This window comes from Leopardus geoffroyi, chromosome D1 (assembly GCF_018350155.1).
Source record: "Leopardus geoffroyi isolate Oge1 chromosome D1, O.geoffroyi_Oge1_pat1.0, whole genome shotgun sequence".
Lineage (NCBI taxonomy): Eukaryota > Metazoa > Chordata > Mammalia > Carnivora > Felidae > Leopardus > Leopardus geoffroyi.
The window spans coordinates 57,701,094-57,722,153 of NC_059329.1; the positions used below are offsets into that span (position 1 = coordinate 57,701,094).

The following is a 21,060-nucleotide window of genomic DNA, read 5'->3' on the forward strand; positions in this document are numbered from 1 at the left end:
GCTAGAGTGTATTATGTATGCTAAGTGAAACAAGTCAGAGAAAGACAAATACCATATGATTTCATTCATATGTGAAATTTAAGAAACAGATGAACATAGGGAAGGGGGGCAGAGAGAAAGAGGTAGGCAAACCATAAGAGACTCTTAACTATAGAGAACAAAAACTGAGGGTTGATGGAGGGGAGGTGGGCCAAGGATGGGCTAAATTGGTGATGGGTATTATGGAGGGCAATTGTGATGAGCACTGTTATATGTAAGTGATGAATCACTACACTCTACTCCTGAAACCAATATTATTCTATATGTTTACTAACTAGAATGTAATTAAAAACTTGAAACAAACAAAATAGGCAGAAGAAAGAAAAAAAACCCTTCTCTGATGAAGCTATAACCACAGACAGTTCTCAAATGGACTTGGGCTAAATTTATACCACTTATATATTCTAAGAAGTTTCAAGTTGAGAATTTAAATTGGACCTAGGGGCGCCTGCGTGGCTCAGTCAGTTGAACATCCAACTCTTGATTTCGGTTCAGGTCATGGTCCCAGGGTCATGGGATTGAGACCCGCATCAGGCTCTGCGCTGAGAACATGAAACCTGCTTGGGATTCTCTCTCCCTCTCTGTCAGCTTCTTCCCTGCATGCGTGTGAACTCTCTCTCAAAATAAATAAGCATTTAAAAAAGTTAAAAGAGACAAAGATATAGTAAGCAAATACTAGCCAAAGCAATTTTAGGTTATTCTTTCTCAAAATGTAAGGCATTTTTCCATCTTCTAAGTAAGGTACTACTGTTGAGATGTTTTTGCTAAGAATCTTTTTATCCCCCATATTTCTAAATTTCAATCTTAAACTAGAATAAGGTATTTTCTAGAAGATTCTTTAAATTTTCTCTTCTTTTGAATTTATATATACTATACATATTTTCATTCCCAACATATTTCTTTTTCTCTGAAACCAGGTTCTCCCCCCTCCTTTTTTAAAAGAGCATTCTATTCTTGTTTCACAGATGCCATATCATCTCTGGTCTCTCTGACAAGTTTAAGCTTTTTTTTTGTTCTATACATTATTGTTTCATTTTCTCATTTTGTTTTGGTATCTATTTTTTGTGTTAGAAGTTTTTCCTGGATGTCTGGTGATTCTATGAGACAGCAAGGCTTGCTGACTATTGAATATGACTGTCTAGTTAGCAAGTAGATTCCTAGCCTTTTAAGTAGGGGATTTTTCCTCCAAACATCAATATCTGCATGTCTTTTTTTTTTGGCCAGTCATTTCTCCAAAGAAAAATCCTCCAATCTCCTGCCTGGGAACATAAGACTAGCCGTTAGCCTTCTGGAAAAAGATCTGAATAGTCTCTTTTATTCACTTATTCAACAAACATTCACTGCGCACCTACAAGATACTGTTTTAGGCACCTGAAATATTTTGGTGAACAAAATAGACAAAACCCCTTACTCTTGTGGTGTTCACATTCCTGTGAAGGCAACATAAGTAAAAATTTGTCAGGTAACAGTAAGTGTCATGGAGAAAAATCAAATCAGGAAGCGAGGAAAATGAATGCCAGGTTGGGAAAACTGTAGTTTTAAATCAGGTACTTAGGGAAGGCACCTTTAACAAAGACCTAAAGGTGAGGGAGCAAGCCATGAGAGCATGTCTAGATGACAGAATGTATACCTTCACTACCTTCACTTAACCCCTATTTTCATCCTGTTGCTTTACTTTTGTGGCCATATGCTTAGCATCTCTGAGTCCAGAGACACCCTGGTTCAATTTCTATAGAAGTTAACCATCACACTGAGGGAAAAAAGAAGATTTTGGCGTTTAATGGTGCTTTGTACAGATTTTCAATCAACCCTCCTGTTTTAGCCCACTTTCAGAGGTACAATTCCTACAATTCCTGAGCCTTTATGGGTTTATGATATGGATTAGCTTGCACTTTCATTCTTCTACAGGTAGTTTTCAGTTTGCTCTTCTCTGTTAGTTAATATTCAACTTGCTATCTTCCTAAATCTTGGTAGCCTATCTTCTATTTGTTCTTTGGTATTACTCCTTTTTCCAAATTACTACATCATAATTTAATGGGGTTTGGTAAGAGAATAGAGGCAAACAAATGAATTTCTACAACTCTCTGGAGTAGCTATTCCTATTTCACAAATGAGAAAACTAAAACCAAGGGAGATTAAATAACCCATCTAAGACACAGAAAGTAGTGGGCTAGAATCTTATTCTCATGGTTATTTCCTTATCAGTTTTCAATACTACCCTCAAAATAATATTAAGTTCTCCATTCTTGAAATCACCCAAGCTAGCCATGAGTAAGCAGAAATCCTCAGGAAAAGGTGAAAGAGGATTGGTTCCTGTTGTAGGGGTAATGACTGCCAGAGGACCCTAGTAGCAAGGCTGTATACCAGGGAGACGAAAGAGAAAGTCAAGGTTTACAAATGTAGGTGGCAATGAGAGGGAGCAGGAAGGTGCAGTGAGAAGGAAGAATCAAAGACAACTCTCAAGTTTCTCTGATGCCATTCACAGAATACACAGAACAGCATTTTAAAGGGCTCTAAGTTACTAAATACTGATTTTCCATGTGATTGAAAATCCTACATCCTATTCCTATTAGTTTTCTTTGTTGGCCATTGGAGAATGTTAATTGTTAAATGGGCATCACAGAATCCAAAAATGAAAATAGTACAGCATTTACCACAATGTCCTGCATTAGATAGGACAGGATACTTATGGCCCAATAGTTGATGTGGTTTCAAGCAAATGAATGAAAGCTTACCTCATTTAAAACCACTTTCAGATAAGATATTTACTCCATGGGAACTTCCAACCTGCTGAGTCAGATCACACAAAAATATAGTTTATTTTAAATGGATGGATAAAGACAGACTGTTGCAGCACTGAAAGAACTGTAATCTTATACCTCTGATAATAAAGAATTCTGCTTCACTTAGGTTTAGAAAAAGTTAGAAATTTTATTTCCACCACTTACCCAACCTAATTAATAACTTATTTTTCCAAAATCTTACAAGTAACGAGAAAAAAAGATATGGCAACTTTACTACAATGATCTAGCCTCAAACACCACTGAGATATCAGTAATGAAAACAAGAAAGCAGACAGAATACAAAGCATTTTGATGTTTTACAAGAGCTAATTATAACTGTTTAGTCTTACAATCAATATTTGTAGCTATACTCAAGGATCAGAACTTATACAAGCTACTATTCTGCTTTGACAATATCACAACAGGAAGAAAGCAAGCAGGCTTGGAGTCAGAGTTTAAAAGCCAATAAAATCCATACAGAAGACTCTAATAAAGTGTATAGTTCCAGGGCAGTTGGGTGGCTCAGTCAGTTGAGTGTCTGACTCTTGATTTCAGCTCAGGTCATGATCCCAGAGTTGGGGGATTGAGCCCGGTGTCAGGCTCTGTGCTGAGCATGGAGCCAGCTTGACATTCTCTGTCTCTCTCTCTCTCTCTCTCTGCCCCTCTTCCCTGCTCATGTGCACTCTTTCTCTAAAAAAAAGGAAAAGTATATAATTGAGAACCAACTGCCATATAACTCCCTTCTCAGACTCAACTGAATGCAATGATGATGTAGAATATAAGACATATTTCACAGGATATTTCATTTCAAGTATATTTAGGGCAACGATTCTAGAGCCTCTTTCCAGTTACAACTTGCTTATATAAGCAACTAATTTAATTCCAATTCAATCAAAGAGACATTTGAGTATGTTTATGGCAGGCCCTGATACACTTCCTGGGCATTTGGGGAAATCAGCATGCTAGAGGTTCCCATTGATGAATAAAAACTTGGTTCTCACCCTCAAAAAGCTGACGCCAGAGAGGAAATAGGTAAGTAAACAGTCATTGTATACTACAGGTATGGCAGAAATAAGCCTAGTGTACCATGAAAATTCACAGAAGAGACTTCCAATCCTGTTTTGGACACTTATGGGAACGAAATCGGGTCAGGGAAGGATTCATAAAGATGATTTCTGGTATACAGATTTTCTTAAATGCTATACAAATCTAAAGTACTATCCTTATTAAATTATGACCTGGATTAGGAAGGTAATTCCTCTAATTACCAAATAAAAGATTATAATTTCCCCATATTCAGTGAGAAATATGTTAGTATAGAGATTCTGCAACTTAAAAATGGGTTTATATTCCAAAGGTTTGCAAAGTAGGTTGTTGGGAAAACTGAACCACATTTTCCCTAATTAACATTATTATGAAATATTGGTAGATTCTCTAGGTAGTTATATCCCTAAGCCTACTTAGCCATAATATGATAAAATGCTATTTGTGATGAAATTCTACTAATAACGATGTAGTTCAAGTGATTAACACAGAAAACTGATTTTAATATAGCTTGAACCATGGTTCTTATGCTTAAGGAAAAGCTGTTTAAAGGGATGAGAAGGATTAAATGAAACTGCTCATGTGTTTGTGCTAGGCACTTTACAAGCATTATCTAAATTTAATCCTCATAATAACCTGAACTATACTTTCTTAACAGAATAAAAAGACAAATACAAATATGAAACCATAGAAGGATATAAGTAGGGCACAAGTTCATTTTTGCATATTGCCAATAATTACAGTTTTAAAATCTCATTTCTAGGGGCACCTGGGTGACTCAGTCAGTTAAGCATCCAACTTTGGCTCAGGCCATGATCTCACAGTTCATGGGTTCGAGCCATGTGTCAGGCTCTGCACTAACAGCTCAGAGCCTATAGCCTGCTTCAGATTCTGTATCCCCCTCTCCTTCTCTGTCCCTCCCCCACTTGTGCTTTCTTTCTCTTTCAAAAAGAAACTTCAAAAAGATAAAATAAAATCTCATTTCTATACTCCACAAATCTATGGTTTTTCCTTCCCATTTAATTCCCTACTAAATTTAGGTTGGACAATTTTAAACTATTGAAAACAATGTCATGTGTCCACTATATTAGAACATTATTCATTCATTAAATGTTTATTGAGCTCCTGGGTGCTAACCATTTTGGGGCAAGTAAATAAAACACAAAAGGAGTTTATAATTAAATTAGGAAAGATTAAACAAGTAAATCACAACATGGTTGTTAGTAGAACAGATAAAATACTGTATATACACAGCACTATCAACTGAAAGATGAACAACAATTTTATGTACCACTAAGAAAAAAGCTACCAATTAAAGTATGACACATTTCAAGTGTCTAAGTATGACACTTAGAAGTCATTTTAAATTTCTTGGAAGAGCTCTTTTATACTTACATTGATTCAACATACATCACTTATGGGTATAAATAAAGGAAAATGAGAGCAAAATAAAATACTTAATAGTATTTCTAACCAACTTCTTCACACTGAGAGTCTTATTCTTTTTTTTTTCCCTAAGTTTATTTATTTATTTTGAGAGAAAGAGAAGAGAGAAAGAATTCCAAGCAGCCTCCACACTGATAGCACAGAGCTTGACATGGGGCTCGAACCCACAAACCATGAGATTGTGATCTGAGCTGAAACCAAGGGTTGGATACTCAACCAACTGAGCTACCCAGGGACCCCTAAAACTAAACACCAGCTCATAAGCTGACTTAACCTTTATGTAGAGAGCTATGTTGCTTTCTGACTCGAACTTTAGAAATAATGCTTAACTCATCTGATTGAAAACCTACTCCTCACAACCATTCAGTTCTCAGTAGTTAAAAGAGTGCTCTACTTTTACCTCCAGAATTTTCTTCCAAGCTACCAACACCTATTTTACAAGTTTTGGTGCTGGTTTTGGTGTTTGTCCATACAACTCAGGAGAACCAAAATAAAGCTGTTACCTTACCAAGAGCAATTGTGAAGACACTATCATTTTAAATATGAAAAGAAATAAAAAAAAGTATGAATTACAGTAAATAGGTTTCCATTATCTAGCTTTATAATTTAAATGACTCCATGTATATATCATCTCTTTCTCCTTAAAAACAACTGATGCTAATATTAGCCACATTAAAATAAAATTTTATTGAAGTATAATTAACATACAATGTTATATTTAGTTTTACCCATATTTTAAGAAAATAAAGTGGAGCTTACACTGGTTAAGGAGTACGTAGTAAGGCCAGGAAGGGAATCCCAGTTTGTTGATTTAAAACCTCTATTCTTTCTACTACAAGACAGGAGAAGTACAAAATAAATAGTATTGATATGGGATGGCAAACTGTGGCCTACAGGCAAATCCAGTCACTGCCTGCTTTTGAATAGCTCATGAGCTGAGAATGGCCTTTACATTTTTAAAAGCTGGGAGAAAAAAAAAAGTAATATTTAATGACAGGAGAAAATTACACGAAATTCAAATTTCGGTGTTCACAAAAAAAGTATTATCGGAACACCATCACATTCAATATGTATCTTCCATGGTTGCTTTCGTCCTACAACAGCAGAGGTGAGTAGCTGCTACAGAAAGTGTATCGTTTGCAAAACATAAAATGGTTATTATTTGGCCCTTTACAGAAAAGTTTGCCAAACTCTAGTATAAATGATAGGTGCTATGAAAGGGCAGAAAATGGAAAGATCACTGCAGGCTGAATGGTCAGGAAACTTTCAGATCTCATTTTAAATGAATGCTATGTGCCACACGTCCATTAAACCAAATCTTATAAAAACATTTATTTAAGGGACACCTGCATGGCTCAGTCAGTTGAGCATCTGATTCTTGATTTTGGCTCAGGTCACAATCTGAATGGTCTGTGGGATCGCGTCCTAGGCTCTGCACTGAGAGCGTGGAGCCTGCTTAGGACTCTCTCTCTGCTCCTCACCCACTCATTCTCTCTCTCAAAATAAATAAACTTAAAAAAAAAAACATTTATTTAACTGTGCTATTGTAAAAGATGCAAAGAAATAAACACAAAGGCCCTTGCACTCCAAAACTTTCTATTTTATTGAGGTAACTTAAAAAAACTACCATGAAAGATAACTTATTATCTTAATTATGGTATTTGCCAACTTAAATTATCATACAAATTATGATAGATAAATTGGCATAACAATTTTTAAAAATGCAATACTGAGTAGTAATGCACAATAATTGAGTGGAAATGACAAAGTGTTTTAGAACTCAGAGGAGACACGGAACAAGTGAATGAGCTAGAACAGTCTGAAAGAGGTTCGTGGGTTTTACAGGACTTGAAAACATGAAATCGGAGGCATTGTTAATAAAATAAACTTGGCAATTAGTAAGTGCAAGAAACATTTAGGGAACTGACATTGCCTGGAACATGACTATGGATAGCTTTTAATCGCAGACTGCTTGCTCCCTACACTTTATGGTAGAGTCACTAATGTACAGGTACCACCTCCTTGGAAAATAGTCTTCACTCTTAGACAATAAGGGATAAATTGAGCAAGGGCAGAAAAAACCAATCCTATAAAATGCAGGTCTTCCAAAAATAATTGTTAATTGACATTTATTCTCTTACAGTAATAGAATTGCTTTCAGGTTTAGAGAATCACAAAAGAAGAGATAAACTGTTAAATTTTGATAAAATAAAACCAAAACCAGGCATGAATCTTTACATAAAAGAGACTAACTGCAGGCATGAGCTTCTACCATATGAGTATTTTAAATCTCAAATTAAGACCAGGTATTTGGAAGCACTCACAACACACTTAAGCGCCGGTGCTGAAATAAAGTATACATTCTATTATTTCATGAAGTGAAACAAATTTCAGAAGAAAGGGAATGTAGGTTTAGTTATGTCACCTTAATGGAACTGGTGAGGAAATAAGATTGTTCTCATAAAATGAGGCCAAATACATCTAGGAAAGGTCAGCACTTAAATAGCCAGCATACTTAGGAATCAGGGAAATTAAGACACAACCCCTACCCTTAAGAAGCTCATGGTCTTATAGACAGTCAACCAATAATCACAAGTCAGAAGGATAAGTTTTAAACTACAGAAGGCTACGAGGTCATAGAAGAGATGCAGCTTGCCTACTACATGAAGATGTCTACTAGGAGATATGACCACCATCAACAAAATTATATGATTAATTGCTAAGGAAAGAAAGGAGGGGAGAATAGGAGGAAAGAAGGAAAAAAATTCCCTACATATTTAGAGAACAAGGAATAAGAAAAGTATGTTTTGAGGTGAATGTCTCAAATCCAAATAGGCATAATAACTTCAACATCAACTAGGCTGCTTAAATTTGTTAAGGGAGTTATGAATGAGTCATGAGCTGCACAGTAGCAGTCCTAGTCACTGTTGTCACAAATTCTCTAGTCTAGGAGTATGTGGAAGTAAAAAACTGAAGTTTAATTGCAGTCAGCTATTTAAATCAAGGCATCACTGCTTTTAAAAAAAAAATGTCTTCATTAGGAACACTTTGAAGGGAATGGAAAGATGGCAACCAGATGGCTGTCTGGGTCATGGTAGTTTGGAGTGTTCATTACTAGTGATAAGGGCATGTTATTAAAGCAGCAGACTTAAAGATTCTCAAAACTACACACTGGATTAGGCTATTAGAGATCATCTTTCTTTATGGAAGGGAAAAATTAGCTGTTTATTATGTGTCAAACAGAATTTTGAGTTCCAAAAGAAAAGCTTCCCCATTTTTTTTTAAAAGTAGGCTTCAAGCCCAGTGTGGAGCCCAATGCAAGGCTTGAACTCACGACCCTGAGATCAAGACCTAAGCTGCGATCAAGAGTCAGACGTTTAACCAACTGAGCCACCAAGGCACCCCAAAAGTTTCCCCACTTTATTTTTTTTAATACATATTTATTTTGAGGAGAGCGCAAGTGAGGGAAGGGCAGAAAGAGGGGGACAGAGGATCCAAAGTGGTCTCTGTGCTGGCAGGCTGACAAGCAGCGAGCCCGATGTGGGGCTTGAACTCACGAACTGTGAGATCATGACTCAAGCTGAAGTTGGACACTCAACTGACTGAGGGACTCAAGTGCCCCAAGTGTCCCCATCTTAAAGACAAGGAAATATAGTCTCAAATGTAAAATAACTTGCCCAGAGCCACTTTCAGTAGCACTGGAGTTTGGATTTTAAACTCAAGTATGTCTGGTGTCAAAGTGGTCTTGCTACTACACCATGATAGTGAATTCTAGAAAGAGGAAAGATAAAGTGACCAGGGCCACATGACTTATTAGTGACAGAGACAGGAGTTCCACTTACACCGAGAAAAGTCCATAGCACAGAACACACACAGACACATCATAGAAAAGGAGTCAGAGTAAACAACTTCAGCCTTCTCCTGTGGTTTGGACGACTAGAATTTTCAACATAACCTCTTATTCAATCATCAAAATATATTGGTAGTTATGTGCTTGGGAGTGGTTGTCAAAACTGTTGAGGAACATCTAAGCGTGGCATATAATTGGACCGCCCTTTAAATAGCACTATTAATTAAAACTTTCTTCTCTAAAAGAAACAATTTTATGACATAAAGGAGTAAGTTTTTCCTAACCAACCAGAGATGTTTTCTCAAATCTGACATCGAGTAACATAACAAGGAAGGCTCATTAAGTTTAAAAAACAACAACAAAATCCAATTATCCAATTTTGGGGACACTGAGAAGAAACAGATTTGTCAGCAATAAGCCCAGCAGCAATGGAATAAAGGACATTTACTCAGAAGTGCTCAGGTCAAGAGGCTCAAACCTGGCACAAGGTGGAAAGGGAGACAAAAGAAGAGATCAATTACTTCCTATACCTCTGTTGAGTGAAAACAGTAGAGAATTTACAGTCAAAAGATTAATCTCCCCCACTTGTTAACATTAGGCCTTGGGTTACATGCTGTTTACTGTCTACTCCAGACATTCCTGCTGCACTTCCCACCACTCTCTATTCCCTAGCAGAATTCCAAATTGTTTAGTAACTAGTGGGGAGATTTTGTTATCCTTCCTCCAGACCAGGGGAATGAATCAGAATTGGTCTAAACCAGTCAAAGTAATCCCATTCCCAACTGCCAGTGATTGGTCTTAAAATGGACATGTAAACCAGTTCTGGACCATGAGACTTAAGGGAAAAATTGGCTGGGGAATTTCCCTTTCCAGAAAACAAAACAAAACAAAAGACATGCTTAGCTAGGAAAAGGCCTTTGCTCCAGTTCCTTCCTTTTATTTGGAAAGATGGAATAAAGGTAAGATGAAAGTAGAGTTGCAGCAACCATCTTGCAACCAAAAGGTGACAAGAGAAGGAAAATCCAACATTACTAAGATGGCAAAATTAAGGATGCACAGGGTCCTTACTGATATCATTGAATGACTGAATCAATGCTAGAACTTCCTATTAATAATAAATATCCTTTTGGTTTAAAGCACAATAAACTGTTAACAGCTAATAAGATTATTTCACATTAATGTAATATTGCTAACTTGAATTTGGGAAGTTTTGTAGGACTGTATTTTAAAAACAAACCTACTGAGTTTTATAATTCTATAATAAAATGGAATTTACTTACACATAAGGAATTTATCCCTAGTTTATTTTGTACATAATTAAGTGATACTACATTATATGAACTTAGGCCAATACTTGGGATCTGAAATATTTTTCCTTCAAAAGGGATTCATACACACTGAAAGACATCATATTTCCTCAGACTCAACATCATAAAAATGTTTACTTTGCGTTAATTTACATATTTAATGTAATCTTAATAAAAATACTATACGGGTTTTTTTTTCTGGCACTAGTTTAGTTGATTAGAAAACTTATTTGTATATTATTCAGCCATAAAAAAGAATGAGATCTTGCCATTTGCAACAACACGGATGGACCTACAGGGTATTATGCTAAGTGAAAGAAGTAAGACAGAGAAAGACAAATACCACATAATTTCACTAATATGTGGAATCTAAAAAACAAAACAAATGAATAAACAAACAAGAAGCAGAAACAGACCCACAAATACAAAGAACTGATGGTTGCCAGAAGGGCGGCAAATGAGGGGATGGGCAAAATGGGTGAGTGGAGTGGGAGATACAGGCTTCCAGATATGGAATGAATAAGTCACAGGGAATAAAAGGTATAGCATAGGAAGTTATAGTCAATGGTATTATAATAGCATTGTATGGTGATGGATGGTAGCAATACTCATGGTGAGCACAGGGTAAAGTATAGACTTGAGGAATCACTATGTGGTACACCTGAAACTAATATAACATTGTGTGTCAACCATACTTTAAAAAAAAAGTTTGTCTGTAAGAATAAGCAAGTAAAAGGAGCCAGGACAATCTTAAAAAAGAATGAGGGAGAAGCTACCTCTACCATCTACTAAAACATACTAATAATAACTCTGTAGTTAAACAGGTAGTAGTGGCACATAAATAAAAAAGCAGGCCAGGATGCCTGGGTGGCTCAGTTGTTTAAGTGTCCGGACTCTTGACTTTGTTTGGCTCAGGTCATGATCTCAGGGTTCGTGGGTTCGAATCCCTGCTTGGGAGTCAATCAATCTCTCTCTCTCTCTCTCTCTCTCTCTCTCTTCCCCTCCCCCCTGCCCCTCCCTTGATGGCACACTTTCTGTTTCTCTCAAAATTAATAAAACTTTAAAAAAACGTTAAAAAAAATAGGAAGACGATGGGATAAAAAAGAAAATAAACAGATCCAGATCTATGTGAAAATTTGGTATTTGACAAAGACATCATTTTAATCCATGGGGAAAATGACTAATTTTTATTGAGGTGAAATTCATATAATAGAAAAAGAACGTTTTAATAAATGGTGTTACAACTGGAAAACCTGTGGATAAAGATAAAACTGGATCTATCTGTTCCTCACTTTGCACATCAAGATTAACTTAAAATGGATATAAAAAATGGAACCATTTTTTAGAAAAAAAAAATGAATTCCTTTATAACCTGGGTGAAGGAAACGTCTTTCTGTGATTCAAAATCTAGAAGCAGCACATGCTAGATAGATTTGAGTACATTAAAATTAAAAAAAAAAAACCTTTTTATATAGCAAAATACATTATAAGCAAAGTAAAAAAGCAACTTGGAAAATATTTTTAACACTTAGAAATATCCTGAATACATAGAAAGCTTCAAAGAGCCACTTTGGAAAACAGTTTGGCAGTTTCTTAAAAAGTTAAACATAACTTACCATGTAACACAGCAATTCCATTCTTAGGTGTTTACCAAAGGGAAATCCAAACACATTTCCATACAAAGATTTGTATGTGGATGTTCATAGCAGCATTATTCATAATAGCAAAACAAAAAAAAGGAAACTCAAAGTGTTCAGCAACTGACAGGTAAAATTTGCTGTATCTACACAATAGAATATCATTCAACAATAAAAAGAAATGGTGTATTGATACATGCTACAACATGGATGAATCTTGAAAACATTATACAAAGTAAAAAAAGCCAGTCTCAAAAGGAACTTACTGGGGTGCCTGGGCGGCTCAGTCATTTCAGCATCTGACCCGTGATTTCACCTCAGGTAATGATCTCACAGTTTGTGAGATCCAGCCCTGCATGGGGCTCTGTGTTGAAAGCTTAGCACCTGCTTGGGATTCTCTCTCTCCCTCTCTCTTTACCCTTCCCCCACTCGTGTGCATGCTCTCTCTCTCAAAATAAATTTTTTTTTAAAGGCCCCTTACTGTATGATTTCATTTATATGCCAAAATAGGCAAATCCATGAAGACAGAAAATCAACAGTGGTTCCCAGGGGTTGGGGGAGGCGGAAGTAACTGGTAGCAGGTAAGTAGTTTCTTTATGGGATACTGAAAATGTTCTGGAATTAGTGACAATCACTGTACAGCCCTGAATATACTAAAAACTAATGAATGGTAGGTAAACTTGTAAAAGGGTGAATTGTATGGCATATGAATTTTAATTTTTTTAAAAAAATTAATTAACAAAAACAGAAATACTAGAATTTGCAACTCAATATGTGAGCTTGAGCAAGCTTTGTCCTTTATTTCCCCATTTGTTCGAATGGCTCCTTAAAGCTTTCCCAGGAGGCCTGATGTTCATTATAAATTTAAGAAGTTGAACGAAGGACTATCTAATCAGATACAGATTAATAGAAAGCTTAAGGGGAAAAAGTGATATTACAAAAAATTCAAAAAAGAGCTTCTACTTCATAAAGAAGCCTTTCTCACAGTTTTCATAAAGAAGAAGTCTTTCTCATGGTTTTCAATATAAAATAATTTACTAGTTATCATTCTGTAAGAGCTTATGTCAGGAAGCATAAGTGCTTTTCATGTATTATCTCATTCTCATAGCACTCTAAAGTAAGCAGAGATTAAAAGAAAAAAAAAACAAAAAAAGACTAGAAGAGGTTAAATGACTTGACCAAAGTAAATACTTAAGCTGAGCTTCAAATTCAGATCTCCTTATCACTTTAAAAACAACAATTTCTACACCAAGGTATAACAAGAACTAAAAGTAAAACAAGAACAACAATGGACTAAAAACCGAAAGTCTAGGTTTGAATCTTGTTTCTGCCATTTGATGATTCTGTTTTTTTAGGCAAGTCAAAGAACATTCGAATTTTCTCATTAAGAGAAAATATTACCCCTTGCCCTAATTTACCTCATAAAATAATACAAATAGGCACTAATATATACCTTCCAGTTAAAAGTACTGTAGAACTGTTAAGAGATAATTACAGAAATATAGTATTGGTAAACCAAAACCACGTGGAAAAATGGTTTTAATAATCTATAGTCTCTCTAATGGTAACAGAATGTACTAAAGCAGTGATTTTCTTTTTAATTTTTTTTTTTTAACGTTTATTTATTTTTGAGACAGAGAGAGACAGAGCATGAATGGGGGAGGGACAGAGAGAGAGGGAAACAGAATCAGAAGCAGGCTCCAGGCTCTGAGCCATCAGCCCAGAGCCCGACGCGGGGCTCGAACTCACGGACTGCGAGATCGTGACCCGGGCCGAAGTCGGACGCTTAACCGACTGAGCCACCCAGGCGCCCCAAGCAGTGATTTTCAAAACATACTCCTCTCAAGCACACCAGATGCGGCAGACTAAACATTTGTGTCCCGCTCCCCTCTCCAAACCCAAATTCATGTTAAATCCTAACATCCATTGTGATGGTATTTGGATATGGGGCCTTGAGAGGTGATGAGGTCATGAGAGTACAGCCTTCATGAATGGGATTAGTGCCCTCATAAAAGAGATGCCACAGAGCTTCCTTCCCCCTTCTGCCATGTGAAGACACAGCAAGAAAAATGCCATCTATAAACCAATAAACAGTCCCCACTGGATACAGAATCTGCCGGCACCTTGATCTTGGACTTCCCAGCCTCCAGAACTATCATACATTTCTGTTGTAAAAAAGTTCAAAACCACTGTTTTTTGGCATCATCTACTGGCTTCTATCAAGGAACAATGAAACCAGGATTTCAGGACTTACCCAAGAAAAACTGTTGGTGTTCTGAAAAGGGAATAGACTCTAGAGACTAAACCTAGATTAAATCCTGGTTCTGCCACATACTAGTTGGGTGACTGTTAATCTCAAGTCTGAGTTTCCTGACTTATAAACGCAGAGAAATATATACCTTGCAAGGTTGTGAACAGATTAAATAAAATAACATACAAAAAAATAATAAAGTAATATACATAAAGCTATTACTACAATGACTTTCACAAGGTACCTACTTGAAAAAAAAGTACTTGCTGTTTTTACATTACCTAGTGATACTCTGGAATTACTAAGTCTAATTTGAAAAACTACATTATGGGAACTCAAGAAAAACCACAAACTCAAAACCACCCTGAATATATGAATACCTCTAAACAAGGTTTAGTGAAATTAAAGGCAAGAAATTATGAAAAACTGTTGAAAAAGTAAGTCATATAAGAGATTGTCAAATGAACAGGTCCAACCTAAAATTAAGATAGATGAGAGAATGGAAAAAGATGGGGAGGTAAGAAAAATGCAAATGAATGAATAGAAGAAGAAATAAAGAAGAATGCTTTAAAATTGGTAGAAGTGAGACTTCATAAATCAAACCTGAGAAAAAAGAAAGACTGAATCCTAGACTATTTGCAATGAAATAAGAAACACAACTCAAATTAAGTATTGCCAGGATAACAACTATGAATCCAAAAAAACATAATGGGTCTCAGAGACTCAAGTCTCAGTCTTTACTGGCCCTACCACTAGGCTTCTACTGCCTTAGTATGAAGAAGAATTGAATTTGTTTTCTTTTTCTAATTTTTTTTTTTTGAGAGTAAAAGAGACAAAGTGTGAGTTGGGGAGGAGCAGAAAGAGGGGAGGGGCAGAGAGAGAGGGAGACACAGAATTCAAAACAGGCTCCAAGCTCTGAGTTGTCAGCACAGAGCCCAATGCAGGGCTCAAACTCATGAACCCTAAGATCAGGACCTGAGCTGAAGTCAGACACTTAACCAACTGAGCCACCCAGGCACCCCGAGTTTGTTTTCTTATTCACAAATAATATTATCTCCTGCCTCTACGTTTACCTACAGAATAAAGAATTCTCTGAATCGTTTTCTCAACTATACAGTGAAACCATTTCAAAGCTCTTTTTAGCACAGGGAGAGAGTATATTACCACTAACTTTAGACCCGGCTGAGGCCTGCCTATGTTTCAATAAGGAAATAGAAAAGAAAAATATAGGAAAACAAGCCACTTGAGGGAGCACATAAAATTCACCAACACATGCTCTTCTCTTCATAATATTATAAAGAAGCATCTTCCATAAATAAGTTTATTTCCCAGAACAAGCAGTTAACAAAGAAGACCAAAGCATCTATTTAAAGAGGGTAAGTTGGAGTGCCTGGGTGTTCAGTCGGTTAAACATCTCGGCTCATGTCATGACCTCACAGTCCATGAGTTGGAGCCCCACACTGGGTTCCAGGCTGACAGTGCAGAGCCTGCTGGGGATCTTCTCTTCCCCTCTCTGCCCCTCCCCTGCTTGTGCTCTTTCTCTCAAGATAAACAAACTTAAAAAATAAAGAGGGTAAGTTACTAACAATTATACAATCTTCTAATCACCAAGTTTTCCCTTTATTTTCTTTTACTGTTTTTCTTCAGTTGTTCACCTTCAGAGAACTTGTTTTAACAAAGTGAGAGGCTGACCTCTAAATTTATCTACAGCATGTATAGTTATTAAAAACCTAATATTTTTATATATTTTTACAGAAGAGGGCTTGTGTACTAAAGGACCAAATTTTAGATTAAAAAAGGCACTAAGACATATATACCAATGATAAATGTTACATTGATTTTATACTCCAGGTTAATTTTCCCAAATAATCTGTCATGGATCAGTTTCCACATCCTCCTTATTCATGTTACAGTCTTACTTTTCTCTCTTTTAACGCCAAAACAATATCCATCTTACCTTCTACCACCTCTGTCTATTATGCATCAAATACCTATCTTCTGTCGAGGTTTTCTCACTTTTCTACTGTGCATCATAGTCAGGTCTCCACTTCAATTGTTAGTTTCCTTCCCTGTTTTTTTCAACCACCACCCCCAATTCTCACCACCTCTCTATCCCACTGTTTTAATTTATAGGATTCTCCTTTCTCTTTATTCCAAGGACCTACTTTCACAGTTATGCATCTACTGTCCTCATCTCCTTTTTGATCAGTTTTTGTACATATTACTTCTTTAGAACCTAAGATTCCTCTTCTCTAGTTTTTATTCCAAGTACATTATATCTATCAACCCATTTCTAGAATCCCAAACACACCCTCTTGGCTACCTCGTACCTATTCATTCTTTCTACCCCTTTTCTCTGTAGTCACTAGTCTGCAGAATACTATTTGATACCACAAATACCCCTGAAAACCAATTGCCTACTCAATTGTCTCTACTTTCCAGTAATTACCTCTCCCATGTTCAACTCATCCTCTCTTATACCTAAGGTACCCCCTAAACGACACAAGCCATTCAACAACCTAAAATTCCCCAAAACTATCTCTTCAACACAGCTCCTGCCTTCCCAGTAAATGGATTTCCCCAAAATATTATAAGCAGCTACTCTCAATGCTTCATTAATTCTGAGTCTTATCAAACCAGTACATAGCTTCCATCAGACTTATTTGCCTGGCAAAAATCAACTGCCCAAATTTCCTCTTTAAGCTTCCCAGACTATATCTACAGCACTTCCATTCACTAAACCCCGTTCCCAGTCATTTCTCCATCTCTAGAGCCCATGGTCATTCTCTCAGCTCATCACTCCTACCCTTACTCCCTACCCTCACTTCTCAGAACATTCCCATTGCTCTTAACAGTCTAATTGGCTATATTCCCCATCTTTCCTTAGTCCCGTTCTCAAGCTTTCTCAATTCTCCCTTAAAAGATCTAATCTAATCAACCCTCACTCCCTGAATCTTCCTCTTACACCTCCAAGGACACTCTCTAGAACCTTCTGCTCCCTAGTTCTCTTTCCTTCTCCAATCCTGCCTCAGGTGTTCCCACTTCCCTCAGCTTTTCTAGTATCTAGTTCTTTCCGTCTTCTCACTACTTCCAAATCTTTCTCCTAAATTCCCTCAACTTTTCTCTCAGTCATTCCCCATTTTCCTCAACCTTCCCTGGCAGCTATTCCCCGACTTTCCTCACCTCTACCACCTTTCCTCAAACCTCATCCATCCCTTCTTCTGGAGGTGCCTCCTACATCTCTTAAATTACCCTCTCAGCTTCCTCAATCTTTGCCTCATTCCCTCCTTCCTTCAATACTATTTGTCCTCCAATTTCCATTGACTTGGCGCCTCCCCTAGTTCTCAAATCTACGTTCAACACCATCTAAACGTCTCCAGGCCGCCGCCAACATTCTCTCTCATCCTTAACCTCCCCTGCCGTGCCACTCTAAACGCCCAGAGACACCATTCTCCAATGGCCGGCGCCTGGCCTCTAGGGAGACGGGGTATGGGTCACGTACCCCATTCGCATCTTGGCTCCGCTCTGGCTGCCCCCGCTGCCGGGGAGAGGTGGGCGAGAGGGCAGGCGGCCGAGGTGCATGCTCTTCTCTAGGGCCGACATGAAGTGGAGGCCTCAGGTAGTCAAACAGTAGCCGGAGCTTCGTCCCACGCTAAGCGCGGCCCAACCGGTCACAGCCCGCTCCCCTAGCGACGCCCAGTGCCTTTGGACAGCACCCAGCTACCGGCAGCACCGCCCACCGCCCACCGGCTCCGTAAACTCCACCCCCTCTCCTCGGCGACTCCACCGGAAGTACGCAACAGCCGTTCACAAAGAAAGCTGGGTAACGGAGTCTACGGATCTCTCAGACCAACAGAGAACTCATCGACCCTCGCCGGAAAGACAAGCGCTCCTAAAGGCAATGCATCCTGGGCAATGAAGTCCTCAAAGGGCATATCCCTTTGCGCTTGCGCAGCTGAAGGCGACAGCAGTCAACCTCGTAGAGGTAGTGTAGCAAAGCATCCTGGGTGTTGTAGTCTATTTGCGGGAAGAAGGCTTTGGCGCCTTTCCTTTTCACCGCTCCTTTCAGACGGTTAAGAGGAAGAGCTTTTTCTTCCTGCTTCCCAGGCTGCCCAGCGGCTCCGGTTGCCGGGGAACGCAGGCGCCTCGGGAAGGGATGGCGGGAGGTTACGGCTTGGGTGCTGGAGCCGGAGTTCAGTTGGTGAAGAAAAGCTCTGGCTCGTCATGAAACAAAGAAAAGGCCAGGGGCCTGTCGGAGCCCGTGGCCGCAAGAAGAGAGGTAACCTGAGAGACCAAAGGTTGAGGAAAGAATAATAAGGTGGAGTTGGGAGCAAGGTGTAGAGAATTCCAGAGAGACTCCCCCACCCGCCTGTAAAAAGGGTGGGAGAGAAGTAGGAAGGGGGAAATAACCAAGGAATCTGAAGGTTAGAGAGGGCAGTTACCCCTCCAGCGAAAGGGAAGGAAATAGGTACTGAAGTAGGGGGTCAAAGCGGGTTAATAAATGGGGCGAGGTGAGGGCTAAAAGGGTGCAGGCAGGACGCTTCTAAAGAAAGGAAATAAAAAAAATTCCAGGATTTTAAAAAACTTTTTAAAGGGAGGTGTAATTGACATGTAACATTATCTTAGCTTCAAGTTGTACAATTGTTTAGATATTCCCGTGTATTGCGAAGTGATCAAACAGTACGTCTAGTTAGCATACATCACCGTACATACAGTACTAAAAGTTTTTTTCATGCCATGAAAACTTTTAAGATGTACTCTTTTAGCAACTTTCAAATATACAGTACACTATTAACTATATATAGTTCACTGTGCTGTACTTTTACATCCCTGTGACCTAGGAGTACTTTTGACAGCAAAGTTAAATGTGTGTGTGTCTGTGTGTGGGAGGGTATAGCTTTGGAGTTCCACACGTACTGAAAGAAACATAAGTTGGAGAGGTGGTATGTCAGTAATTCTAATTGGCAAAGATCATGTTGTATGCATTACTGTAAATGTTAGTTGAATGAGCCAAACAAACATAAGACAGTCATGAAGTATGAAGGGCTACAGGCAGGAGTTGGGAAAGATAGTTGTGGAGGAGAGAAAAAGACAGTGGGGAGTGACAAGGTGAGGTAGAGTACAGGTAAAGGCATGAGGATCTTTGAAGGATCTGAGAGGATGAAAGAGTGTGTAGCAAGAGAAGGTCTTTAGATTGAGGACTCAACCTACTGTCTGAGAACGTATCTCATCCAAGCTTTTTATTTTATTTTATTTTTTTTAATTTTTTTTTTCAACGTTTATTTATTTTTGGGACAGAGAGAGACACAGCATGAACGGGGGAAGGGCAGAGAGAGAGGGAGACACAGAATTGGAAACAGGCTCCATGCTCTGAGCCATCAGCCCAGAGCCTGACACGGGGCTCGAACTCACGGACCGCGAGATCGTGACCTGGCTGAAGTCCGACGCTCAACCGACTGCGCCACCCAGGCGCCCCCAAGCTTTTTAAAGATAACTAAGGCAGTTTTGAGGCAGTGACTTTTCCTGCAAAGAATGACAGGAGGATATGAAATAGAAGCACAGATGTATTCAATGCTAGTGCTCCCTATGTCAAACAGTCAAGCATGTTTGGTTGATAGGAGGAAAATAAAAATTGAAATAACATAAGAATGCCCTTCTTGCTATACCATCTATATATGCAGTAATGCTCATATACATACCTGTGTATTATTTTTATATTGAGACTAGTTATACGTAAAGATTATGGTGGGTCTTTTTCAGCTATAGAGAGCAGAGAAGGTGTTCGCTTTAGAAATCCAAAAACTTTTATATAGATTTCTTGATCTGATATACTCCAGTATATTTTCTTGTTAGGCATGACCACTCTCTGAGGGAAAAGAGGAATAGGAAGGTGTGTGTAATATAGGAATGGTTTCTTTTTTTTTTTTAAGTTTTTAATTTAATTCCAGTATAGTTAACATACAGCGTTATATTAGTTTCAGATATACAGTATAACGATTCAACAATTCTATGCATTACTCAGTGTTCATCATAAGTGTGCTCTTTAATACCCATTACCTATTTCACCCACCCACCGCTCCCCCACCTCTCCTCTGGTAACCATCAATTTGTTCTCTACAGTTAAGAGTCTGTTTCTTGGTTTGTTTCTCTTTTTTTTTTTTCCCTCCTTTGTTCATTTGTTTTGTTTCTTAAACTCCACATGAGTGAAATCATATGGTATTTGCCTTTCTCTGACTTATTTTGCTTAGCATTATATTCTCTAACTCCATCCATGTTGTTGCAGATGGCAAGATTTCATTCTTTTTTATGGCTGAATAATATTCTATTGTATAGATATAAAGGAATAGTTTCTTAAATTTCTTCTAAATCATGGTTAGGAGATAACTATGAATGGAAGAACATCAGGGTCATTAAAGGAAAGTTTTATAGAAAGTCATAATTAAATGCCTTGTTTACATTTATTATCTGTCTGAAATCAGAAGCCAATAAATATTATAAAAGCCAATGAATATTATGAGCCCAGTGCTGGAGTAAAAAATAATGGCAGAATCTGAAGATGATAGTGTCTGTCTTCAATGACTGAATGACGTTGGGCGGAAAGAAAATACAAAATTTAAGGTGGTCTTTATTGAAACGCTTAATCATTTGAGCATTGAGTGAAGGGAGGAGTTATTGCTGTTTCATGTTTAGTGATGGTTTTAAA

General features: G+C 37.9%; 2 protein-coding genes across 6 annotated transcripts in view; one reads left to right on the forward strand and one right to left on the reverse strand.

The window, feature by feature from the left end:
- PPME1 (protein phosphatase methylesterase 1) overlaps positions 1 to 18,156 on the reverse strand; it is an 88,796-nt gene extending 70,640 nt beyond the window's left edge. The window contains exons 1-2 of one of the 3 annotated variants that reach the window (XM_045484066.1): positions 17,860 to 17,971; positions 2,775 to 2,826 (exon numbers count right to left, since the gene is read on the reverse strand). In XM_045484066.1, coding sequence (XP_045340022.1) covers positions 2,775 to 2,779 — 5 coding nt within the window. In that variant the 5' untranslated portion in view covers positions 2,780 to 2,826; positions 17,860 to 17,971. Of the gene's footprint in view, positions 1 to 2,774; positions 2,830 to 17,859 lie in introns of those variants that run through there. The other 2 variants (XM_045484063.1, XM_045484067.1) reach the window with 2 other exon arrangements.
- Positions 18,157 to 18,369: 213 nt separating this feature from the next.
- Positions 18,370 to 21,060, forward strand: part of C2CD3 (C2 domain containing 3 centriole elongation regulator) — a 146,643-nt gene continuing 143,952 nt past the window's right edge. For 2 of the 3 annotated variants that reach the window (XM_045484055.1, XM_045484057.1), the window contains exon 1: positions 18,379 to 18,636. In XM_045484055.1, coding sequence (XP_045340011.1) covers positions 18,582 to 18,636 — 55 coding nt within the window. In that variant the 5' untranslated portion in view covers positions 18,379 to 18,581. Of the gene's footprint in view, positions 18,637 to 21,060 lie in introns of all 3 variants that reach the window. The other variant, XM_045484056.1, reaches the window with a different exon arrangement.